At 40.3% G+C, this 27,358-nt stretch overlaps 1 protein-coding gene across 3 annotated transcripts in view; it reads right to left on the bottom strand.

Annotated features, from left to right (window-relative positions):
* LOC124859164 (attractin-like protein 1) overlaps positions 1–27,358 on the bottom strand; it is a 482,005-nt gene that overhangs the window by 315,467 nt on the left and 139,180 nt on the right. For all 3 annotated transcript variants that reach the window (XM_047351754.1, XM_047351757.1, XM_047351755.1), the window contains exons 19-20: positions 17,583–17,819; positions 16,204–16,341 (exon numbers count right to left, since the gene is read on the bottom strand). In XM_047351754.1, coding sequence (XP_047207710.1) covers positions 16,204–16,341; positions 17,583–17,819 — 375 coding nt within the window. The remainder of the gene's footprint in view (positions 1–16,203; positions 16,342–17,582; positions 17,820–27,358) is intronic.

Below are 27,358 nucleotides of genomic sequence, written 5' to 3' on the forward strand. Positions count from 1 at the left end.
AATTGTACTGCACCAATGGTGGTAAATGCCAGCATGTAATGGCTTGATGGTAAGCAACTTCAATCCAAAGCTCTCGTAGAGTGCCAATAGTGAACAGTGTTTAGGACCAGCCCAAATTAGTCCTTGTATGGAAACTATTGAACCAGAGGCCAACAGCTGGTTAAAGGTGGCTAAAATTCAGGTATGCGTGGGGGCAGGGGCTAATTTGTTCTATCATGTAGAAAAACTGTTAAAAAGTGATTAAGGAAAATTGCAATAAGACTTAAGTGTTCATGAGAGGACAAAAATGATCTGCTACTGACATGACCAGAACAGAAATAAAAATCTATATTTATTGAATGGCCATAAGCTCAAGGTTGATCAATGTATTTTAATGGAATGAGTACCTGTCATGGAGTGTGGTTTTTGGAGTGGACCCAAGTGCAGACAGGCAGGTATAGAAAAAAAGGTTTTAATAACAAAGTAAAAACTCAGGCAGGTGGCAGCAGATGCAGGCATAAACATAGGCAGGTTTGAAATGATAACAGTCATCCATAGGCGTGGCAAGGCACACAGTGTTTTCCAGCAAGGAGCAGACAGGATACGAGCGGAGCAGGAGTTTGGTCCGCATTGCCGGCACTAAGTTGGACCTGTTCCCAGTGCATGTTGGACTCCGGCAGGGCTGCCCTTTGTCGCCGGTCCTGTTCATAACTTTTATGGACAGGATTTCTAGACGCAGCCAAGGGCCGGAGGGGGTCGGGTTTGGGGACCAGTGGATTCCGTCTCTTCTTTTTGCGGATGACGTGGTCCTGCTGGCCCCCTCTAGCCAAGACCTACAGCATGCGCTGTGGCGGTTCGCAGCCGAGTGTGAAGCGGCTAGGATGAGGATCAGCTCCTCCAAGTCCGAGGCCATGGTACTCGACCGGAAAAGGGTGGCTTGTCCTCTTCAGGTTGGAGGGGAGTTCCTGCCTCAAGTGGAGGAGTTTAAGTATCTCGGGGTCTTGTTCACGAGTGAGGGAAGAATGGAGCGGGAGATCGACAGACGGATCGGTGCAGCTGCCACAGTAATGGGGGCGCTGTGCCGGTCCATTGTGGTGAAGAGAGAGCTGAGCCGAAAAGCAAAGCTCTCAATTTACTGGTCGGTCTACGTTCCTACCCTCACCTATGGCCATGAACTTTGGGTCATGACCGAAAGAACGAGATCACGGATACAAGCGGCTGAAATGAGCTTCCTCCGTAGGGTGGCCGGGCACTCCCTTAGAGATAGGGTGAGGAGCTCGGCCATCCGGGAGGGGCTCGGAGTAGAGCCGCTGCTCCTCCACATCGAGAGGAGCCAGTTGAGGTGGCTCGGGCATCTATACCGGATGCCTCCTGGACGCCTTCCTCGGGAGGTGTTCCAGGCACGTCCCACCGGGAGGAGGCCCAGGGGACGGCCCAGGACACGCTGGAGGGACTATGTCTCTCGGCTGGCCTGGGAACGCCTTGGGCTCCCCCTGGAGGAACTGGAGGAGGTGTCTGGAGAGAGGGACGTCTGGGCGTCTCTGCTGAGTCTGCTGCCCCCACGACCCGGTCCTGGATAAGCGGAAGACGACGAACGAACGAAGATAGTATATATGAAGCATGACACAGGTGAAAGCAGTGAGACTGATAGGCATGAAACAGGTGGACCAAATGAAGCTGGTTGAGGTGGCAGCGGCAGCGTCTGAGAATTTAAACAAAAGAGTAAGTTACTATACCTGTGACATCACGCACTCATTTTCATAATGATTTTAATATAAAACTTCATTACTCATTATAAAGTCTACAAGTGCCGCCAAAGGATAAAAACATTATCAGCTGTATTAATCAAAAAGAGGGTCAGCTTCCGTCAGTTAGAGATGCTCCGAGCACTCATCAAGCCGAGGTGATACTTCATCAGCTCAGACAGAGCGTTTGCATAGTGTAGCATGAAACTTATAATTGGTTCATTGCAGCAGCGTTTGACTAGCACTTGCATTATTTCTTTTTCATATTTTAGGTTTATTTGTCGTTTATTGAACTGCATTTTTCAGCATGTCCAGAAAACCTGTGGCATCCTGTTTTAGCCAGTGATCATATTGTGTATCCTACAGTATTAAATGTATAGCAACGCCATTTTTACACATCTTCCTATAGTTCCTAGGTGATAGAGGTATTAGAGGCTTATGTACCAATCACTTTTTGTTCACCATGATTCTATTTGACATTGGCCTGTGTAGTAACATGAGGCTTAACAGCAGGTGGCCTGTTAAGCCTCATGCTGGCTGTTTTGTTAAAAGTGTGTAATGTCACAGTACACTTTAAAAACCCCTGGGTGGCACTCTTGAGCAGAAGAACTGACTGAAGAACCAAAACGTTAGAGTGCTCTCAGCAGATAGAGCCTTTCATTTCTGATTCAGTTTTTTGCAAAGTTAATGTTGGAAACAGTTTAGACAATAAACATTATTCTGCACAGTCTGGCAGGTAATGTTAAAGTATGGCAGTATAACATTATGGTATTCAAGGATCCAGATTAAAGTGTTTTCAGAGATGTATCTTCACCTAATCCACAAGATGATCAGCAACACATGAGCTTTAATTGCTCCACTTTGCTTTAAGATTCAGTGGCTCTCATTTAGATAACAAGCATGTGATGCACTGTTACTCAACAGTAAATTATATTTGAGAGTACGAAGTAATCATAAGTGGCAGAATTGGAAGGTAGAATGGTTCAGTTTGGTACGACAGTAAAGTTGTCATGTTAATTGCACTGAAACAAAGCATGCATTGTTTAATTATATTCAGCTTGGGTGCCTGTCACACATGATAGCACATGAGCTATGTTGCCAAATGCATGACAGCTAATGTCAGTCTGCAATAATTAGCATACACTGTAGGCCACAAAAAACACAGTTCTAATTGAATGCTATTTCTTCAAGATGAGACATGAGTCTCAGCTGCGGAAATCGCTCCAACTTACAATTTACTCCGACTGCAATTTGCATACACAAATAACATAGAGAAATAAATAAAAAAACTAAACTGTTAACATTTCTCAATTTTGAAAAATGTCAAATGTTTTAAGTTAAGTTTTTACTTGTGTGTGTGTTACTGTTAAATTTGGTGTTGTAATTGTTTGGACAGTTGAAAGATGTTTGTGAAATGCACACAAATATTGTAATGCAGTGCTGTGAATTAGCTTTACATAGTAAAATAGTGCTGTGAGTTCAATGACAATGCAGTCATTGAAGCTTCTGTTGACAAACATTGTTGGGGGAGGTGTTTCAGCAAGTTATACAAAGTTATTCAAATTAACAGCTATTGTTACCGCCCAGCTTCCAGGGTGATTCTAACAAAACTTTGAGAATACACCTGTCATTGTAAGGCAGAGGGTGTCTGTGATGCTGTGCATACTTGTGACTGCTCGGAGCAGTGTGTCACATATGAAACTATTCAATGAGGAGACTTTTTTCCCGCTGAGGAGTTTATTGCATGGCACTGCATATGCAGTTTTGCGTGGACATGTCCAGCGGACGTCCACTTTGAGTATGCGTGTATGTCCGTGGAGTCAAGTACGTGCAACTATGTTTTGCCCTTAACCATTTTTTTCTTAATGTTATTTTTAAACAAACCAGTGATGCCTACATAGAGCAGCAGTGATTTTTTTTAAATAACACAAAAGAGTATAGGGGGTTGATTCTAATGTAGAGCATACTATTCAGATTTGTATTTGCAAAACACTGTTAATAACCATGGCTCATTCTTCTTCCATTTACAATTGTTCACTACAGCAGCAACAGAAAAATTTCATCATAACAGGGAAAATTTACTAAGCTTTTTTTAATGGTCTCAGACAACGGACCTCTTAAGTTTGAAGTTCATGTTACTGAATTCAGCATAACTCCTGAAATGCATCTATCACAGAGATTAAACATTTTGTAGGGATTATGGGAACAGTTGTAGGCTGGTTTAAGTCATATTTAACTGAGATTTAGAATATTTGATTAGTTTGTTAATGGACACAAATCTACCTTACACAGCACTATTAGCCTTAGAGAGCTGCTTAAGGCAATGCTTTCTCATTTATGTATGTTTCCATTAGGTAATATAACTAGACACACAAAACTATGGGGTAAGAACGTTGTCAAAAACAATGTGTATGTAAAAACATAAATGTGTGCTAACTCTGTGCTCCACTAACCAGCCTGAAATCATGTGACGCCAAGTCGCTGATGTAAATTCGTATTCTCATAGAAAAGAAATCGTGTTCACAAACTGTTATAGCATATTGTATTCATAAAGAATAAACCACAACTGTAAACTTGAACTTTATGTTTGTAATTTCTTGAAGCTGTAACATTTTATTTTGTATTCTTATAGAGAAAATATACAATACCTATTTTGGATTTTACTTATGCACAACTATTGACTAATATGCACACATTTCTGTCTTTACATACACATTGTTTTTGACAGCATTCTTACCCCATACAAAACACCCATTGCTAAGCAGATGACACACTTATCCACATAAAACTAATCAAGCATCTCATAAAGGCGTAAAAGCCTAAATCATTTTTATTGTTTTGTTTTGTTGCCCTGCGATGGACTGGCGACCTGTCCAGGGTGTACCCTGCCTCTTGCCCATAGACTGCTGGAGATAGGCACCAGCTTCCCCGTGACCCACTATGGAATAAGCGGTAGAAAATGACTGACTGACTGACTGACTGACTGACTGACTGTTTTACTTCTATATTCAGATATAAACAGAGGATATTGTCATTGGATCTGGGCGCCATTTACTCTCTCTGTAGGGGATTACCTTAGCATTTAGGACTACACTACAGAGGTGGGGTGGGTTTTAGGCACACTCTCTTGTCAATACTGCTGGATTACCAGTTTCTTGGAGAGATCCTGCTCTATTTAGCTTTCCAAGCATTCTGCACCCCTCTTCAGAGACAGGTTCCTGCCTGTTTGAATCTTAGCATCACAAAATCTTAAAAAACAACCTTTTAGCAGTCCATTGTTTAGCTTTATCCAGCTATCTTCAAATGGACAGCAGAAATCATTATGTTGCTTTGAAGGTAGAGTTCATATCGTTACAACAAACAAAACAGGACCAGAGCTGCACCTGTTAGGAAATTATAAAAATGATTCAGTGAAACATGTCCCAGCTCCACCCTTTGGCTAAAAAAGTGTCGCTATGCTTTTCTCTATAATTCTCCATAGACATTCATAGAGAGCATCATACTTCTGATGGTGCAGAGAACAATTAAATACCACAGTGAGAAGGGGAAATGAACTGCTGATGTGAATCATGCAAAAATGTATGGCGGCAATAAAACTGCTCAGTTATAGATGCCCATGGCAGAGGAGTGTTATACAGCAAAGCACAAAACATAACAAGTACAAGAAGAGATAATATAAGCATAGATGTTTCCCTAAAGACAATGAAGAAGGCAGCAGAAGAGGACACAGGTGTGTTTGTTGTGGGTGTAATTGAGCTCAGGTTCATCTGAGTACTTGGCCAACAAATATTTCCTTTAGAATAAGGGTGGGAAGTATGGACTTAAAATGTTATCAGGATATTTTGAGGTATTTATTGATATATCAATATAAATAACGATAAAAATGTATTTATAACTTCTTGGTAGCAGTATTTTAAGGTTACTGGATGTCTGTGACTTCATGTCACTGCAGCTAAAGCCCCACAAAAAGACATGCTCCTCTCACAAAACATACACATTTTTAAATAGGCACCAGTTACATATAGACGTGTGATTTTTATATCTAAACTGCACATAGTAACTGCATGTATTTATGGTCTCTTGGAACAAACAGTGGAGAAAATGCCAAAATAACAATTCTGACAATACTATCAGTTATTGGGGTCTTCAAGCACCATTCATTTCAAATAACACAGAAACCAAGCTGTGGAAACTGTTAATAAAGATAGTTATATGTGCTGACAGGAGTTGCTGCTTGTTGCTTTCCTACTGCCAAAAGGGTTCCTACTTTTGCTTGAAGCCCCCCCACATACACACACACACACACACACACACACGCACAAACACATATATAATAAGAGTTATATAGCAGTATTTGTTAATCAGACTTTTACTGACACACAAAGAATCCAAAGTTTTATTGGCCTCCTTCTTCATGTTTACAGAGTTTCTTTAATAAAAACTAAAAGGCATCTTGAGGTTTAAAACCGTCTCAGGGACAAGGTGTCAGTTGAGAGCTTTGTGACAGACTGTAACAGGCTTTTGTTTTTATTGTTACCCAGCAAACCTTGAAATTCACTCCTGGATTAAAGCAAAACTTTTGTACAGTTTTCTTCAAAAAGTATAGTGTGGACACTGAATCTGCCTCAAGGTCACAAGCTCATGTGCATGAATAACCAAGGTAGTAAAAGAACTTAAGTACTAATGATAAGTTTGATAACTGCATGTCTACTTCAGTGTAACAACATTTTGTTTTATGGAGGTGGGTAAAGCTGCACCTACAGTACCACTAACATGTTTAATATAAGTTTGTGCAATATCTCCATTACATTGCACTGCTCAGATTAGGAGTGTCCAGAGTATGTCCAGAGGGCCTTCTGTGGTGTTTGGATTGATTTTGTGCAGTTAATGACCACAATTCAAAAATGGTACAAATATGGCTGAAACCATCGTTATAGAAATTTTTAGTGCCTTGCTTGGTTTGCTCTTTGATACGGTACAGGAACTGACAAAAGTATTAGAACCCGTCGGTGTTGTTCCATTCTTCTCTTATTTAGTCTTAGAATAATGGTTTCTCAGCCTTCTCCTAGCACCTCTGTGAGATAATATGTATGGCACACTGTTAAGATTCGTCTCTCTGGGACCTGGGAACTCATGAGAGTTACCTTGAAAATTATTGTAGCTTATAAGGAGAACCTTTGCTTTGTCTAGTCAGAATGATTTGGCAGCACTACTCAGCACATCTCCAATGCTGTAAAATCCTTCTCTCTCGCAAGATTAAAATAAAGCTGATTCTGAGTGACAATCATCAGTCTCTGGATTCAAATGTTTCTACAACACCATAAGTTGCTTTAAATCAAGATTAAACATGTATTTGTTTAGAGTGGCCTTTGACTGTGCTATCTAAACATTAGTTAAGTTTTCAGTCCAACTTTCCTTTCATTTTCTTATTATTTTGTATTTAATTTTTTATTTATTTATATCTTTTCAATTATTCATTTTTTATCCTTTTTACTTATTTAATTACCTTTATGCCACGGCAGTGTATTTTTCCTAGTATTTATTTTTCTTTTTTTTCCCCATGTACAGCACATTGAATTGTCTTGCTACTGAAATGTGCTATTTAAATAAACTTGCCTTGCCTAGCAAGATGTTTACTGACAAATTCACATCTTCAAATGGAAAATTGTATGGTACCATACCAAGCATTTGCCTTTTATCAACTGCCTTTCCTTTTAACACAATATAAATCATGCAGAAACCATTCTTTGAACTTAGGTAAACACAGCAAGCATTTTCAAAGAAAGACTGACCAATATCCCATTCATTACAAAGAAAGGAAAAAGTGCAAGACCCTTGTTTATATTTAAATCTATGATTTACAAATCGCTTTTCTTCAAAAAAGGAGCTAATTTGTTTCATTAAAATACTGTATTACATGTTTAATTGTATTGTTCAGCAGGTGAACTGAAAACAGTTCCACAAAAGATTACTTTTGCCTTTTCTATCTAAGAACAACAAAGACCTTTGTGGCCCATGAGTATTTAACAATTTTGACCTGGGCACCGCTTAGATGCATTTACTCTCACTCACTTAAAACTGTGCACATATATTTATATTATATTGTAGATATGTTTATACTGTTTAATTTGTACTGTATTGCACCGACTACGCCAAAACAAATTCATTGTATGTCCAAAAACGTACTTGGCAATAAAGCTTTTCTGATTCTGATTCTGATTCTGTAGGCCATAATATTACAGATGCTATACATTAAAACTCATTTTGCTCATTATGTACTAGCCACCTGGATGGACTTTCACTGCCTTTTATGCCCATATCTCATACACAGTTCAGGCCACAATTATTCATACACCTGACAAATAGATTTAAAATAATTTTATTTCAACCAATAAGTTTAATGAAAATAATGCGACAATTAAAAGGTGTATCAATTTTGATAAAAATAATTTTCTCTGTTTTTATTTACATTTTAATAAGCAATAGCATGTCTTAAATTATTAACACCCTGCAGACAATTCATGTTTTGCTATGCTTTAAAACTCATTGGGGTTAGAAGGCATAATCTTTGCCTTCTTCTACATTTTCCTGCCAGATTCAAGTTGGGACTTTGACTGGACTCTTCCAGTCAGAAGAAACATGTTGGTCAAATTAAAAGATAACTTTAGATCTCAATTTGCCAGGACTGCAAATAATTTTGATCCAAACTAAAGATCTTCTAGATCAAGGTAAGAAGGCTCAAGGAGAGTGGAGGGGACTTTGCAGTGATGTAGAGTAGTGAGAAAACGTTGGATTAATTGCAACATCACAATATTCAGTGATAATATTACAATCTCTTGTTTTCCTAATATCATACAGCCCTTGATAAGAAACTTCATACACTCAGGACTGATCAGATCCAATATTGGTATCAGTCTTTGCTACTGAAGGCAGTCTTAGATAGAATATTGGGCTTTGGTCTCTAATCCATCAACTGATCCAGACTCTTGTCCTGCAGCAGACTGTGTTTTTTTTTTTTTCTATTGTTGACATTTATGCCAGCACGTGAAACGTTCTTGCATTATTTCCAGAAAATGACAGGAACAATGCTCCATGAAATGCTCAAAACCTGGGATATTGTATTATTACCCAACTCTCCTTTAAACTTCAATACAATCATATATACCTGACTTTTCAAACATATGAGGTCTCCACAGAACAGCTCTATTTATGAAGTGAGATTAAATTACAGAGATTAATTGTACAAATTAGGTGATTTCTGAAGGCAACTGGTTGCACTGTATTCTATTGAGGTATCAGAGTAAACGAGGCTGAATACAAATAGATGCCACATGTTTCACATTTCTATTTGTGAAAGATTTTAAAAACTGTATAATGGCCAAAACTTTCAATGGTAAAGCTGACATTACCTGCATGGTTTATTCATTTATTCTAACCCAACACCATCAGCAAGCAAAAATATAAACATTAAAGTAAAAATGCTGTGGATGAAAAAAAATTGCTATATGCATTTTTTTGTTTTTATTAATATTTTATTCTAATATCAGGATCTAATTAGGCCCAGAAATGTGGATCAGGGAAACTTAAAAAATATTGCCACAAATTAGTGAGGCAGATATAAATTGGAATCTTATTCAGCTTTCAGTGTTTGTATACTGAATTAACTAAGAACATCTGGTTGGTCATTTTGTCTAACATATTAGAAATTATGACGTTAAGAGTATCTCAAGCCAGTGAAATGAGGCCCAAGTGGTTGTTATAAGCTAAAGTTTTTATTTTCCTGTAAAATGAAAACATATGTCCTATATGCAAACACCAGAACAGTGTAAAGGTGCACTTCACTCACAACTTAGGTTTGGTATAAAATAAAATAAATGTTTCATGTAAATGATTAACTATACTGATAACCTTCTCTACATGAAGACTGAAAAAAGTTATATGCAACTGCCAATGTTGACATGCAGTGAACTTTTTTAGGTCTTTTAGGATTACTTTGATTTGATACTTAAGATTGCTTTGGAATTTTGGCCCATTCCTACTGACAGAATTGGTGTAACTGAGTCTGAGGTTTGTAGGCCATTATGATTGCACACAGCTTTTCAGCTCTGCCGACAAATTTTAAATGGGACTTATGGTCTCTCCCAAACATTTCCTTTGTTGCCCTAGAACCTCTTTTGCCCCCTTTCCATTAGTACCTACTCTACACAGTTTGGTTTGTTTTCCGTTACAATTGAGTACCATTTAAATGTGGGCGGGATCATGAATAGCAAGGTGGCCCTACCAACAGAAAAAGTAACGTGAAGTGATTTGTAGTGACACAAACACAACAAAAGCCTTGTGTTTATGGCTGTTGTCAGACTAAGAGTGAAAGGAGAGAGCCAGAGAAGGCTGCAGGCAGCAAGACAAAGCACTTTGGATAAGTACGAGAGAGAGAGAGAGAGACAGAGAGAAAGAAACTGAAGGGTACAAGCTAGAGGACATGTGAGGGTAAGCTAACGCTACCAAATGCAAGCTTGCTATTGTGGTCATATACACAATAAGCCCAGCGTACAATGATTTAATGGTTGAAGGTGTTAGTTGGTTACTACAATATGTATGCCGTAGTAGTGACACTGCTCCCTACCCAATCAGTGATCGACAGTCTTCTGACGTTGTAATTTCAGCATGGGTCAGCTCGCTTGGAACTGCAAGCAAGCAAGTACTAAAAATAGTAACGATTTCACATAAATGTTACTAATGAAAAAGTCTAAAAAGCAAGCAGAGCAGTACTTGAACCGCACTGAATATGGACTAGTGTAAAAGGGGCATTTGTAACAAATTTCATCATATGCTTAGAGTTATTGGGAGCTCCCTGTTTGCTCAAGCTTTAAATTCCTGGGTGATATCTTGGGATGTTTCTAAGTATTTAGACATAATATTCTTTCCTCGTAATGGTATCTATTTTTTAAAGTGCACCAGTCGGTCCTGCAGCAAAACACTAACCAACATGAGTATGCCAGCCCTTAAACTTCATAATTGGGGGTGGCATTCTCAGACCTGCAAGCTTCAGTCTTTTTCTTCCAAATATAAAATGGTCAATATGGTCAAATATTTCCATTTCAGCTTCATCATAGTACAGAATATATAATTAGAAATTAAAATATTTGCCCTAAGTGTATCTGCAAACTGTAATCTGGATGGTAAATAAAAAAACATCTACTTGTGGGCCTGAGTAAGCTGAAATGTTGTGAAGGGCATGACATTATCTGGGTTTTCTCAAATTGTTAAAAGATTCAGTATAGAATAGTAAATGATCTCTCAACATTCTGATATTTAGCAAATAGAAATAATCTACGTAAGCCTAACGGACCTAAAACAGGAAATGTTTACTCCAAATTAACAAACATTTTGTCTTTTTTTAAGTCTTGTTTCAACAGTAATTTGCAAGTTTGATGGAGATGCAATCCACCACATCTTCATCGTTTACCATTGTATCTTTGTGTCTTTAAACATGTGGGAAAGATGCAGCAGAACAGGCGGTGGGTTCTGGCATCATGTGTTTCCAACTGTGGCTGTGCTACTACCAGGTGTGGACGTGTTTCCATCTGTAAAACTAACACAGCCTGGCACAACCATTGCCATGAAAAATATGTTTACAGAAACTTTCCTGTAACTGTGCTGTGTTCTTTAGTAAAAATGAGACGAGGAATCGGCGAAACAAAATGAGCCAGGAGGTGCTTGAAACATTTATGGTTTCTGTCCGGTGTTTAAAATCTATGATCTCACCTGGCTGTCAGCCGCAGCTCTAAAGGTCCCCGTGAACGGGTTTGATTTTGTAAGTGTGCAGGACAAAGTGAATGATCCAGTCAAAGAGAAAGGACACTAATGCCCTGCACACACTCAAGCAGACACACTTTATCCAGATTTGACAAGGTTAGTTAATCAACTGTCACAGGGACAGAGAAGGGACAGACTCCCTTTCTCCTCCATCTTCCGTCCATCTCTCCTGCTCCATTCCTCCCTCCACCTCTTCCGTCATGTCCTCTAACCAAGGACATCTGTCCTTTTCTACCCATATTAGCCCCGCTTCATGTCCTTCCTTTCTGTCCCCTTTCCTGTCCCCTCCCTCTTCTTGTCAAAGCTTCCTTCCACCCTTCCCACTACAATCCTGTCCCTCTCCCCTCCTTTGTGGCAGGGTGAGAGCTGTCTCTCCATCATTCAGCGCTCTAATCGGCCACACATCATTTAGTCCCGGCTGTTTAGTCCAAGGTAAATCTAAAGAATAGAGACAGAAAAAAGGATGAATGGCTTGGTGGAAAGGGGAAACAAGGGTGGAAGATGGAGTCAGTGTAAACTGAAGCACCAAATGATTGTGTTACAAAAGGAGGTAAAAGTTGGAGATGTGAGGACGTAGAAACAGATGGATTTCAGTAGTGATAGTTGACAAACCTGAGTCTTTATATATACAGCACTGCTATATCAAAGACGAAGAATCCAGTTTAAAGTATTTTAGTTTGGGTTCAAAAGGTGAAGGTCGTTTTTGATTTGGGCCATATGGGCAGTCTCCCTGGGTGGCATTACAAAGGGAGGGGTGCATGAGCACCAGAAAATAAAAAAGATAACTTATCTGCCAGTTGTGTTTTTTTATTTGATTTATGCTTAGTCAAATGTGGATTTGGCAATCCCATGTGCTGCATAGGTGTCCCCTACTTGCTGCAGAGAAGGGAGACTTGGTTACGTGCTTTCTGCAGGACTGCACTGCATTTTATGCTACCCCTTGATAATTTCTTACGTTATAATTTGTTGGAGGGCAGCAGAAGGAAGGGCTCACCCATGGCACCATTTATTCAAGAGCCGCCACTGGAAAGGAGAGCACCGAAGGAAAGAAAATTATCTGTAGGAGATACAGTGCTTTGCAAAAGAATTTAACAGCCCATAGCTTTTTATTTTTGTGACATTACGACCACAAACCTATTAGGTGTTTTTATAAAAAAAAAATTTTATCAAACAGATCAAGAAAGAGTAGAGCATAATTCAATTAGAAGGACAGGGTACATTTATTTACAAACAAATATCTGAAGAGTATGGTTTTCAGCCCCCTTTGTTTCTGTGCAACTAATTGCTTCATGAAGTCATCTAATTAATAAAGTGAGCCTCCCCTTGGCTGGGCTATTCACAATTCAGCAAACATGTGGCAGAAGGTGCTCTGGTCAGGTAAAACCAAAATAAAACCTTCTGGGCTACATGCAGTGCAGTGTGGTGGTGACCGTAACATTCCCATTGCTTTTCTTTAACAGGAGCAGAGAAGCTGATAAGAGTTGATGGGAAGATGGATGGAGCTAAATCCGGGAAGAAAGCCTGTTAGAGGTTGCAAACGACTTGTTAGTAGGTTGGAGGATCGCATCCAGAAACAAGGTATCCCTAAACATACAGCCAGAGTTACAACTGGTTTAGGTCAAAGTATAATTATGTGTTGGAATGGCCCAATCAAGAACCAGATGTAAATGCAAAGAAGAACATGAGGTAAAACTGATAATTGCTCTTGACAGATGCTCTCTATCCAATCTGAGTGATCTTGAGAAACTTAGGAAGAGGCAGAAATCTCTAAATGTTCAAGGTTGAGTATTGAATTAATTTCTTTCCAGTTCCCAAATATGTGGTAAAGCTACATGCAGTAAAGCTACTGCATAAAATCCTAATAAAATACATTCAGCTGCATGCTAGCAGTGTAACAAAATGTGAAAGGCTCACCACAAAGAAAACAAGCAAATAAATATTTTTCATCTTTCTTAAAGAATGATTAGAAAACAGAGAAGAAAAGGAAACAGTTTTTATAAGTAAGCACAAACACAAAATATAGAATAAAGTTAAAAAAGAAATGCAAAAACAAAAGAGGAGAGAATTAAGTAGTGATGACAACTGAGACATAATACTAATATATATATATATATATATACTAATATATATATATACTAATATATATATATATATATATACTAATATATATACTAATATATATATATACTAATATATATACTAATATATATATACTAATATATATATATATATATATATATATATATATATATATATATATATATATATATATATATATACATATATATACTAATATATATATATACTAATATATATACACTAATATATATACACTAATATATACACTAATATATATATATATATATACACTAATATATACACTATATATATATATATATATACACTAATATATATATATATATATATATATATACACTAATATATACATATATACACTAATATATACACTAATATATATATATATATATATATATATATATATATATATATATATACTAATATATATACACTAATATATATATACACTAATATATATATATATATATGTGTGTGTGTGTGTAAAGGTAACAAAAGATTGAATGGAGAAAGAAATGAGGCCAAAGTAGAGTAGAGAGCGACTCAGTGGCTGTTCAGGACAGAGGAGCGAGGTGGGTGTGGGAGGCATGCATCCATCAGCGCAACACTCGCTGTGAAAATCCGCCAGGAAATAAGAAAATGATTAAGAGTGATTTAATGTCACGCCACCACCAAGCCAAAACGCACATCAGTCACAGAGAAACTAATGCAACTTCACCTCTGTCTCACTTCACCAGCACTCACTCACTCAGTCCTTTCTCTGGTCACTACTGATTCTTCTCCACCTCGGCACACACAATCCAAACAATTCCCCCAAACAACCCCTCAAACTACAGCACACATTTTTTCCTATGGTTGTGTTGTTTGGTCTGTAATGATTTCCATATGACACCAAACAAAGCATGAAGGAATGTCTCAACTGCTGCATCTGGTCTAGGTCGCAACACACTCACCACATTCCGGTTTCAAACTACAAGGGTTGGACAATGAAACTGAAACACCTGTCATTTTAGTGTGGGAGGTTTCATGGCTAAATTGGACCAGCCTGGTAGTCAGTCTTCATTGATTGCACATTGCACCAGTAAGAGCAGAGTGTGAAGGTTCAATTAGCAGGGTAAGAGCACAGTTTTGCTCAAAATATTGAAATGCACACAACATTATGGGTGACATACCAGAATTCAAAAGAGGACAAATTGTTGGTGCACGTCTTGCTGGCGCATCTGTGACCAAGACAGCAAATCTCTGTGATGTATCAAGAGCCACGGTATCCAGGGTAATGTCAGCATACCACCAAGAAGAACCAACCACATCCAACAGGATTAACTGTGGACGCAAGAGGACGCTGTCTGAAAGGGATGTTCGGGTGCTAACCCAGATGGTATCCAAAAAACATAAAACCACGGCAGCCCAAATCACGGCAGAATTAAATGTGCACCTCAACTCTCCTGTTTCCACCAGAATTGTCCGTCAGGAGCTCCACAGGGTCAGTATACACGGCTGCGCTGCTATAGCCAAACCTTTGGTCACTCATGCCAATGCCAAACGTCGGTTTCAATGGTGCAAGGAGCGCAAATCTTGGGCTGTGGACAATGTGAAACATGTATTGTTCTCTGATGAGTCCACCTTTACTGTTTTCCTCTCATCTGGGAGAGTTACAGTGTGGAGAAGCCCCAAAGAAGCGTACCACCCAGACTGTTGCATGCCCAGAGTGAAGCATGGGGGTGGATCAGTAATGGTTTGGGCTGCCATATCATGGCATTCCCTTGGCCCAATACTTGTGCTAGATGGGCGCGTCACTGCCGAGGACTACCGAACCATTCTTGAGGACCATGTGCATCCAATGGTTCAAACATTGTATCCTGAAGGCGGTGCCGTGTATCAGGATGACAATGCACCAATACACACAGCAAGACTGGTGAAAGATTGGTTTGATGAACATGAAAGTGAAATTGAACATCTCCCATGGCCTGCACAGTCACCAGATCTAAATATTATTGAGCCACTTTGGGGTGTTTTGGAGGAGCGAGTCAGGAAACGTTTTCCTCCACCAGCAGTATCACGTAGTGACCTGGCCACTATCCTGCAAGAAGAATGGCTTAAAATCCCTCTGACCACTGTGCAGGACTTGTATATGTCATTCCCAAGACGAATTGACGCTGTATTGGCCGCAAAAGGAGGCCCTACAACATACTAATAAATGATTGTGGTCTAAAACCAGGTGTTTCAGTTTCATTGTCCAACCCCTGTACATGCAGCTCCACTTTCTGCTATAAAATAACAACTTTTCACATCCCAAAGCTTTTAAACACTGCCCCCATAAGGCTGTGGGCTACTATTACAATGTTGTGCTTTAAAAGAATGACTGCTTCATGACATAAAAGCTGTGAAGAGGGAGATAAAATGCTTTATACAGTTTTAGAGGATTAGTATATAATTGTCCTGAAAAAATTGTGGATCTTATGGATTTTCCTTTGATAACATTTTCTCTGGAGAGATCTGGCAATGATCAGACCACATTCGCAGCTCACAGACTCGAACAAACACGTTGAACCTTTAGGGACCTTACCGTTACACTTCCCTCCATTGGTGGGGTCTCCATAATAACCGGGCATGCAGGTCTGACAGTGCGTCCCTCCTGTCAGGTTCCCACAGTGCTCACACACACTGCTATTCACACACCTGCTGTGGCCGTTACACTGACACGCTGGAAGGAAACAAGACACGCAGCATTGGTGGGTTTATTAGGTGCAATAGAAGAAATGGAATAGCTTTCCTTGCACTTTTTATTTTAAACTGTTGCTAAAATAGTTCACTACTTTAACTTTGGACTAGATTGTTATGTTCTTTTACCTGAATCATTATTAGTGAACTTGCATGCTTGAAGTCAAACAAGAAAAGAACTAACAGTTCTGTTCTTCAGAGGAATGTTCATCGCTTTGCACAATTATTAACACCGCTTTAACTTTTATCATCATGTTTTCTCATATCGGCAAACTTCATTGTATTTTATTGGTATTTTATGTGATAGATTAAAACAAACTTGCACCTAATTGTGAACTGAAAGGAAAATTGCACATGGTATCACATTTTTTTCAAATGTAAATCCATAAGTTTGACATGCAAATGTATTTTCTCCTTCTTTTCCAGAAAAGTATTAAACTAAATCAAAATAAAGTCAATACATTGCAAACAAAAAAATTCACTTAATCTATATTTAGAGGATCCCTAACATCTCACCTAAACCTAATTACCCCATTCCCATATTGACACGTAGTAGTGGCATCATCATGCTGTTGGGAACTTTTTTTTCTGCAGGGACAGAGGAACTGGTCAGAGTTGATAGGAACATGGAGCTAAACGCAGGACAATACTGGAAGCAAACCTGTCAGAAGCTGCAAAAGAGTTGAAACTGGGGATGCAGGTTCACCTTCCAACAGGACAATTACCATAAACATACTGCCAGAGTTAAAATGGAATAATTTTTATTAAAATATATTTATGTGTTAGAATGGACCAGTCTAACTCCAGACTTAAATCCGTTTTAGAGTCTGCGGCAATACTTGAAAACTGATGTTCACAGGTGCTCTCTATCCATTCTGAGTGACTTTGAGTGATTTTACAATAAAGAATGGCCAAAACTTTCTATCTCCGGAGGTGCAAAGCTGGCAGCTTCAAATGCAGCGAAAAGTGGATCAACAATGTATTGTTACAAAATATTAAAAACCATGTATCATTTTCCCTTCTTCACAAGCACGTGCATTTTTGTGTTGGTCTATGACAAACTTTTTTTTAAAGTTTTTATGTATGTGGTTGCAACATGATAAAATGCTAATGTAGTCACACCTGTTGAACTTTTTCAACTGTCAGTACATTATTTATGCTAAGTGAAAAGCAGAAGAGTACACAAACAAAATTCTGTGCGATCTGGTGCAAAGGTCCACTCACCAGGACATTCGATAAAGGCCCAGTTGTAGCCTCTGTCAGATGAGCAGAGACTCTGATCCACCACCATGTCTCTGTCTCGCACCCTAGATGCAGACCGTGTGTTCGCAGGCTTCAGGGGGCCTCGGTAGGAACCTTCCATGCACACACCTCTACCGGTGTTGCTGGGATCGCCACACCAGCCACACTCGACTCTCTCCAAACACTCAGAGCAGGTTCTGAGACCGGAACAGTTCCGGGCTGGAGGGTGTGGAGACACAGAGAAATACGATGAAAAAGAGTCCAAAAGAGGTCAAAAGCTCCAAAAATAAAACTTCTACACTTTGTTTTTTTTGCAGCAGACAGTCAGGTTAGCACTAGATGTTTTTCAAGGTACATGTTTTTTAGAGGAGGTCACAATGGCTCAGATCTCTTACAGCTTCGTCAAATGTTTTTGAGAAGTTGTGATGACTAGAGGAAAATCTGCAATGTCTCTAGATCATTTTAAAGGACACCAAAGAATGCATTACGAAAAGCAATAAAACAGGCATAAGAAAGATTACAGTAAAGAAAGTCGACTTATATAAAAAACATGGCATGATAAGAGAAATAAATATTTGACAACTTTAAGAGTGAATCAGCAAATAACGTTATACTGTAGAAAACAGAATTTCTGTTGTGTGTTAACCCATTTGCACAGATTTCTTTTCAGAAATCAAGACGTGTTGATGAGGAACTAAATCGAAAAGAAGGATCACACATGATCATATCAAATTATTATGATTTCACTGTATACTACTTAGTCTGCAATAAAATAAAACAGTGTCTATCTATTAGCTACAACATATCTGAGTGAGAAATTATTAAAGAAATATATAAATATTTAATAGGAAATGGAAATAGATAAAAACACAAGACAGATAAAGCATAAGTAATTGCAATAATGTGAAATACATCAAGGCAACAGTTTCTTAGAACACGATGAAAAATCACAAAAAAAATATTACTAGAAATAAAACTAGCAAGATTACATCAACCTAAGACACTTTTCCCATTCGCAGTCATCTAATCCAATTTACTTGTATAAATTGGGCCTTGAGGGTGCTATCTTTATGTTAATGTGCAATTTTTTACATTTTCATGCAAACTTAAACTGTCTTAGTGCTGCCCTCTTTGGGTTGAATGATGGCTACTGCAGTTGAATTTTCTCATTGGTTCAAACGGACAGCTTGGTACATGTCTACGTCATATTCAGGTATAAAACAGTCTCCCTCACACACGCCCCCGTGGCGAGTCGGGAGTTGAAATTGCGAACATGGATCATAGTATTTTGTATAAGGGGTGAAAATAACAAAAATTAACTTGAAATGAATTGAAGGTGTGAAATAATGAACATGGTAAAATTACATGCCGTAAAAACCAACATGTGTTTAATTTTGCCTCTGTGAAAATTATAATCCAGGAATTTAGAGGTCGTTAAAATGATAACATGGTAAATATTAATGTTATAAATATTAAGGTTATCAAATTTAACATTGCCTGTTTTCATACACCGCCTTGATTTTAGCGCCCTCATTTTCACTACTTCAATTTTATCATTCGTCGCATTCACAATGTAATTTTTGTTACTTCCGGTAGGTCAGAATATGGCAGCAGCCCCGGCGCGACCACAGAGTTTTGTAGTCCATGACCCACAATTTTCCCATGATTCATTGCGGGTCGAAGCGGATTTATTAAGATTCCTTCTAATTTAAAATAACAGGTTCGGCGTTTCTCGGCACCAGCTCGCCTCAGCAGCTGTCTGACCGAGCACTGTTCCCTCCCTCTTCCAGAGAAGACGCCTGATAAAAATGTGAGATTCTACCAAATCATAATTGTACACATCAAAGCATTTCATCAATTAGAGTCAAAAATGAAGTCATATATTTGGGAATACTAGTATCTAAAAATTTTTTAAGAAGAGCAGGTGATAACATCTCAGATCATTTAGTTGAAATGAAAGAAAGGCTTAGCCGTTGGTTGTCAAGGGACTTGACCATTTTTGGAAGAAATTTGTTAATTAAAGCAGATTGCATTTCAAAGGTTATTTATGTCATTCTATGTATATATCACCTCAAAATATGATGAAAGCTAATTCTATTATTTTAAAGTTTTTGTGGAAAACAGGACTAATTATATTAAAAGTTGTCTTGCTCCTCCCTTGTGTAATTTTTAATTTCTTTTATCATTATTTCACGCCCCCTAGCTTGAGAGTTTGTATTCTAATGTTTGTTTATATTGTGCTCTGTATTGTTTTGTAGAGAAGGTGCCTGATTACCGGGTCATCGTGTTGGACCTACCGCTGGGTTTAACTACTGGATGGAAGGGTGGAACCCACATTTGCCATTGTCCTTTTCCTTGTTTTGTTGAAAATAAACCTTTGAAAAGATATACTTTTGTTTGTATATTGGACTCTTTTGAATAACAAGCTACTGCCTAAACCACAAAACCATGGTGCGCATCAGTGATTATTTGAGTTAAATCCTTAGTTTGGTTGATTTATTTCCTTTGACAAATAGTCAAATAGCGATGGGCTTCAAGTACTTCGCTGTCGCACCGAGGCTGCTGCCATGTTCCAATCTACCGGAAGTAACAAAAAATTACACTGTGAACGCGATGATCAATTTTACCATGTTCAGTATTTCACACCTTCAATTCATTTCAAGTTAATTTTTGTTACTTTGACCCGTCACAATTTTGTGCTTTATACTTTTGATCATATGCTTTACTTGAGATGATATAAATCTACATGTAAATGTACATTTTCTGAAAGTTTGTTACTGCTTTGAATGTTAGCCCATGTTAGCAATTATACTGCTAACATCACTTTACCACTCAGAAGCTGGACCTGTTCTGTCCTCCAAGAACTGGCTTCGAGCATCGCTGAGTCAGCGCTTTGAGACAGTGGTTCAAACTGATAAGACTCAGGCCTCCCTTAAGTGGCGAAACTACCGGCATCATGCTTATTTTCCTGACCACCCTCCCGCTTAACCCCCTCCACTCATCCCCACACTTAGCTGTGCCCCTTGGTGTCTGTTCGCACTGCCTACTTTGGTGGCTCTTTTTAAATTTATATGGGGGTGGGATTATGCTTTTACATTGGGTTTAGTCCCATTTTAACTGAAATTGACAAAATATGTATTTTTTAGGTTGGTAATTGGGTGATCAGGCTGTATCATTGGCAGAGGGGTGCTCTGGCTGTTTCAAATTCTGCTTTAAACTGTCCAATATGTCTAAAATACTTCAAATACTATCAAGGGTAATGGAGAGTCCTCTCTATTCCTGGTACACTACAGGAGACCTTGCCAAGACCCTGCAAAGTCTATGCACATTCTGGGTGATTTTTTTTTTTTCCTTTACAGCATGATCCTGTTTGAAGGGGCCTCTAAACAAGGAAAATTGGACTGAAAACTCCAAACTACTCAAGATAGTTTATTCTGTGGGACAGAACAATTTAAAACCCTCCAAGGATCATGACTGCTGGTAAACTGCAAATCTGGAGTCATGAACTACATGAAGCCTTCATGAACAATATTCACGTAAAGCAATAATGAAGTACTACTCTATCATAAACAACAAAATAACATGAACAAAACACTGATATTTAGGAAACATCTTCTGAACCGGGTTATACTAAACGAGGTCATATTCATAGCTTTTAGTAACCTTAGATATTTAGAAAGAGGTCAGCAGAAAATGCGGAGAGTGGTTCAAGATGACAGAAATGATGACAATCAAGGAATGTGGAATACCATCTCTAAACGCACAAAACGAAGCAGATGGGCTACATCAGATGAAGACCACATGAGATTGAGCAAAGAACAGGCATATATTACCATATATTACCATAAGTGGACAATAACAGACTGAAAAAACATTGACTGATCCGATAAGTTTGGTTTTAGGTGCAATATTCAGAAGGTTGGATCAGAATTTTGTGCAAAAAAACATGGAAACATGAATCCATCCTGCCTTTTCTTAATGATCCAGGCTGGTGGTTGTTGTATTATAAGGATGTGGGGATATTTTCCTGGCACACTTTGTGTTTCTTAATACCAATTGAGCATTGTTTTAACACAACAGCTCAGAGTATTTCTGTGTACCATATCCATCCCTTTATGACCACAGTGTGCCGATCTTCAGATGACTCCACAGTCCTCATATAAATAAAAAAAACTTTATTAATCCGAAGCGGAAATCAAATCAAAAAAGCTGCTTATGGTTGTCAAAATCCACCTTGTTGCTACGGTTACATATATCATAACAAATGTCCAAAAGTAAAAAAAAGTAGCAGCAAAAATCCTCCCAGAGGCAATGCTTCAGCCATAAAAGAAGGAATTAAATGTTGAAAAAAAAACAACCCATAAATAAGTAGGAAAGTAACAGAGCTATTCCAACATGCTGCCCCCCTTGAGCAGCACATTTCTATAATTTATCTGCTGAATTTCTTTATACAACAGAGCCCCTTAGGGATTATAGAGGAACAGAAGATTTGCATCATGGATGTTTACGTGGCAAATCTGCAGGAACTGCATTAAGCTTTAGCTTTAAGCCAAAATCTACCTAGGTTTACCTAATAAAGTGGCCAGAGGGTATATACATAAACAGAAGCCAATCAGAATATATAGAAAACCAAAATCATCAAGGATGAAATGTTGTCTTCCTAATAGATGTTTAGTTGTTTCCTCCGTTTTTCTTTGACCCTCACCATTTATACAGAAATTGACTTTTTATTTCACCACCTTCCAACATTTGAAGGATCATTTGTATTCATGAAGTGGATGTGACATTCAAAAAGCATTTCAGAAGTTAAAATTAAATATGACACATTGTTTTATGCTATTGCATTCAGAGCTCCTGAATGGAAATAAAAAACTCCACACCGAGATACCAGCTGTGGTAGAAAACAGGCGAAAGGTGACATGCATAAGAAATCAAGTGTGTGTTTATGTGTGTGTTTTCTAAAATATGGCACTCCAAACTTAACTTTACAGCTTGTTTTTGTCAGCTATGCTTTGCTCTCACTCAGAGCAGCCACTCGTCTTCCTGTTGTGAGAAGTTTTACTCTACAAAGATGGGGTAGGAGCATCCACTCATACAAACACAAAGGGGAAGATAAGACTTTGTGGGGGTTTTGGTGAGAACATGACAACAGACAGAACTGACAGAACTTATCAACAGTTGTCTCTCACAGGCCAGTGAGATTATTTAAATGCGGCAACGAGTAAAATTAGCATTTTTGCGAGAAGTTGTTTCCTCTTTTAGCAAGAGCTGTTTCCAAAGCCACAGATGTTCTAGCTTAACAAGTATATTGCAGTTCGTCCCAGCGTGAAATGCAGACACTGTCTTTTGTTTGTGTCTCTGCTGCAGTTGCATTATTTAACATACAAAGATGCTGATACATTTGTTCTTCCTCCCCTGAATAACCAAACTTCCGCTCTGTTTTTTTCTTTATTTCCTTACTACATTTTTATTCTTTCTTCATTTTCCTTAACCAAGTCATCTTGGACTCATTCACTGCTTTTATTTTCAGCATCATATCCCCTTGCACCTATTTTCTCTCATTTTAATTAAATTTCTAGTATAGCTCTAAATTCCTTAAGGCATAAATGAAATTACGGGAAAATAAACCAGTCCTTTGACTCTCTCTCTCCTTCTGTGCTCACACAATTTTGCACCACTGTCAATACCGAATGTTTCAGTAGGAAAAAGCTAATCCACACAAAGCCGGGGTTCCCTTTGCCATGACAGTAAATATTTACATAACATAAAGTGACTTAGCTGTTTACAAATTGAATTTGACAAAAAAGTTTATAACTTTCATTTTTGAGTTAGTAATTAAACTATATAACTATAGTCTATAATCGGGTACTCCAGCTTCCTCCAAAAACATGACGGTTAGGTTAATTGGTTTCTCTAAATTGCCCTGAGGTGGAATCACTAGTCCATACTAGGAACTAGGGGTTTCCTTAGACAGAAAAACGTTTTATCCAATTTGAATAAATAACTGAATCTGACTGCACTGTTCAATGGTTAGGATTAATTGGAATGTATGTACCTGACTTTTATGAAGTGCCTTGAGACAACATGTGTTGTGAATTGGCGCTATATAAATAAAGTGAATTGAATTGAATTTGATGTGAACAGTTAGAATGGAAAGAAAATGCTTATTGTCCAGCATTGAAAACTTATTCTCATGTATATAATATAACTTACTTGGCATGTTCTCTGTCCTTTTTTGTTTGTAATTACTTGCAGAGTTAAGTGGCTTTTTCTGTGTCCCTGATGTAGGTTTTTATAGAGGTTGTTGGCTCATAATGTCCTGTCGACCATGTAGATGAGGAGCAGAAAGAAAAAAATCAAGACTGTGCGTGCCTGCAGGCTTATTACAAGGTTTTCTCTTATAGTTAACAGCACCGGAAGATTTACCTGAACCTAAAGCACTACATAAAATGAACTACAGGCGAGTTATGGTGTGAACGTACATTTGTTCCTGCATTTCACCTGACAACATACATGTTTAAAATTCAAATGAAAATTCAACCTGGAAAGACTCACAAAGAGAAGACAGGGATGCAATTAGAAAAGTTTATTAGTGAATGTTTATTTCTTTGGAGCTTGGACCCCAGTGGAAGACGTGAATGCTGAGAATGACATGCGCTTGAATGAACATCTTAGGGTTAGATTTAGAGATGTCTTTCCCCTGAGATCCGATCCTGGTGGTGGAGTGGAGGCCTGAGGAGAAGCCAAATGGTGGAGATGGGGTGGAGGAGGGTCAAAGTTCAGCTGCAGAACGGAGGAATCCATGGATGAAGATCTTTTAAAGCGGAGCCTTGAAGGATGATTGGCCGGGGAGGAATGCAGACTTGACGTTGATCGGAGGAGCAGAGCTGCATTGAGGAGTAATTAGACAAAGCTGGAGGTGATGGCGAGTCTTCCATGTTGAATTTTTGTTTAAACTCCAATATCGTCCTTTTAACATTTCTGTAAGTACGTTAACCACGTGGCTTCATACAGTCACTCTGCTGTCGAGGATCTCTCAATGTTGTTTTTCTTAAATATAAATATGTTGAACCTCCTTGAACCACCACCTTAACGTGGTGGAGGGGTTTGAGTGCTCAAATGATCCTAAAGGCTATGTTGTCTGGGGCCTAAATGCCCCTGGTAGGGTCTCCCATGGCAAACAGGCTCTAGGTGATGGGTCAGACAAAGAGTGGTTCAAGAATCCCCCATGAAGAAAAAAATATTGAGGCACGTGACGTCGCCCGGTACGGCGGAGCCGGGGTCCCACCCTGGAGACCTCAGCGGCCTGATCCCCAGATGTTTAGGCTGGCTCTAGGGACGTGGAATGTCACCTCGCTGGGGGGGAAGGAGCCTGAGCTTCTGCGGGAGGTCGAGAGATATCGACTAGAAATAGTCGGGCTTGCCTCCACGCACAGCGTGGGCTCTGGAACCCATCTCCTTGAGAGGGGTTGGACTCTGTTCTACTCTGGAGTGGCCCACGGGGAGAGGCGGCGGGCTGGTGTGGGTTTGCTTGTTGCCCCCCAGCTCAGCCGTCTCGTGTTGATGTTTACCCCAGTGGATGAGAGGGTCGTATCCCTGCGCCTTCGGGTTGGGGAGAGGTCTCTGACTATCATTTCAGCCTACGGGCCGAGTGGCAGTGCAGAGTACCCGGCCTTCTTGGCGTCCCTGTCGGGGGTGCTGGATAGTGCCCCTCCCGGGGACTCCATTATTCTGCTAGGGGACTTCAACGCCCACGTGGGGAAGGACAGTGACACCTGGAGAGGCGTGATCGGGAGGAATGGCCTCCCCGATCTGAATCCGAGTGGTGTTTTGTTATTGGACTTCTGTGCTAGTCACGGATTGTCCATAACGAACACCATGTTCAAACATAAGGGTGTCCATCAGTGGACTTGGCACCAGGACACCCTAGGCAGGAGGTCGATGATCGACTTTGTTGTCGTATCATCAGATCTTCGGCCGCATGTTTTGGACACTCGGGTGAAGAGAGGGGCTGAGCTGTCCATTGATCATCACCTGGTGGTGAGTTGGATCCGCTGGAGGAGGAGAAAGCCAGTCAGACTTGGCAGGCCCAAGCGCATAGTGAGGGTCTGCTGGGAACGTCTGGCGGAGCCCTCGGCCAGGGATGTATTCAACTCCCACCTCCGGGAGAGCTTCGACCAGATCCCGGGGGATGTTGGAGACATAGAGTTTGAGTGGACCATGTTCTCCGCATCTATTGTCGATGCTGCTACCCGTAGCTGTGGCCGTAAGGTCTGCGGTGCCTGTCGCGGCGGCAATCCCAGAACCCGGTGGTGGACACCGGCAGTAAGGGATGCTGTTAAGCTGAAGAAGGAGTCCTATCGGCTGTGGTTGGCTTGTGGGACTCCTGAGGCGTCTGACGGGTACCGTGAGGCCAAGCGTGCTGCGGCCTGGGCTGTGGCAGAGGCAAAAACACGGGCCTGGGAGGAGTTCGGTGAGGCCATGGAGAAGGACTACCGGTTGGCAAACCGTCCGTCGCCTCAGGAGGGGGAAGCAATGCTTCGCCAACACTGTTTATAGTGGGGGCGGGAGACTGCTGACCTCGACTGAGGACATTATCGGGCGGTGGAAGGAGTACTTCGAGGATCTCCTCAATCCTGCCATCATGCATTCCGTGGTGGAAACAGAGGCTGGGGACTCGGGGTCGGACTCTTTCATCACCCAGGCTGAAGTCACCGAGGTGGTTAAAAAGCTCCGCGGTGGCAAGGCTTCGGGGGTGGATGAGATCCGCCCTGAGTACCTCAAGTCTCTGGATGTTGTAGGGCTGTCATGGTTGACACGTCTCTTCAACATTGCGTGGCGGTCGGGGACAGTGCCTCTGGACTGGCAGACTGGGGTGGTGGTCCCCCTTCATAAGAAGGGGGACCGGAGGGTGTGTTCCAACTACAGGGGGATCACACTCCTCAGCCTCCCTGGTAAGGCCTACGCCAGGGTATTGGAGAGGAGAGTCCGACCGATAGTCGAACCTCGGCTTCAGGAGGAGCAGTGTGGTTTTCGTCCCGGCCGTGGAACACTGGACCAGCTCTACACCCTCTACAGGGTGCTCGAGGGTTCATGGGAGTTTGCCCAACCGGTTCACATGTGTTTTGTGGACCTGGAGAAGGCATTCGACTGTGTCCCTCGTGATAACCTGTGGGAGGTGCTCCAGGAGTATGGAATCGGGGGCCCTTTACTAGTGGCCATCCGGTCCCTGTACGAGCGGAGCAGGAGTTTGGTCCGCATTGCCGGCACTAAGTCGGACCTGTTCCCAGTGCATGTTGGACTCCGGCAGGGCTGCCCTTTGTCACCGGTCCTGTTCATAACTTTTATGGACAGGATTTCTAGACGCAGCCAAGGGCCGGAGGGGGTCGGGTTTGGGGACCAGTGGATTTCGTCTCTTCTTTTTGCAGATGACGTGGTCCTGCTGGCCCCCTCTAGCCAAGACCTACAGCATGCGCTGTGGCGGTTCGCAGCCGAGTGTGAAGCGGCTGGGATGAGGATCAGCTCCTGCAAGTCCGAGGCCATGGTACTCGACCGGAAAAGGGTGGCTTGTCCTCTTCAGGTTGGAGGGGAGTTCCTGCCTCAAGTGGAGGAGTTTAAGTATCTCGGGGTCTTGTTCACGAGTGAGGGAAGAATGGAGCGGGAGATCGACAGACGGATCGTTGCGGCTGCTACAGTAATGGGGGCACTGTGCCAGTCCGTTGTGGTGAAGACAGAGCTGAGCCGAAAAGCAAAGCTCT

The sequence above is a fragment of the Girardinichthys multiradiatus genome, chromosome 22 (assembly GCF_021462225.1).
Source record: "Girardinichthys multiradiatus isolate DD_20200921_A chromosome 22, DD_fGirMul_XY1, whole genome shotgun sequence".
In the NCBI taxonomy this organism is placed as follows: Eukaryota; Metazoa; Chordata; class Actinopteri; order Cyprinodontiformes; family Goodeidae; genus Girardinichthys; species Girardinichthys multiradiatus.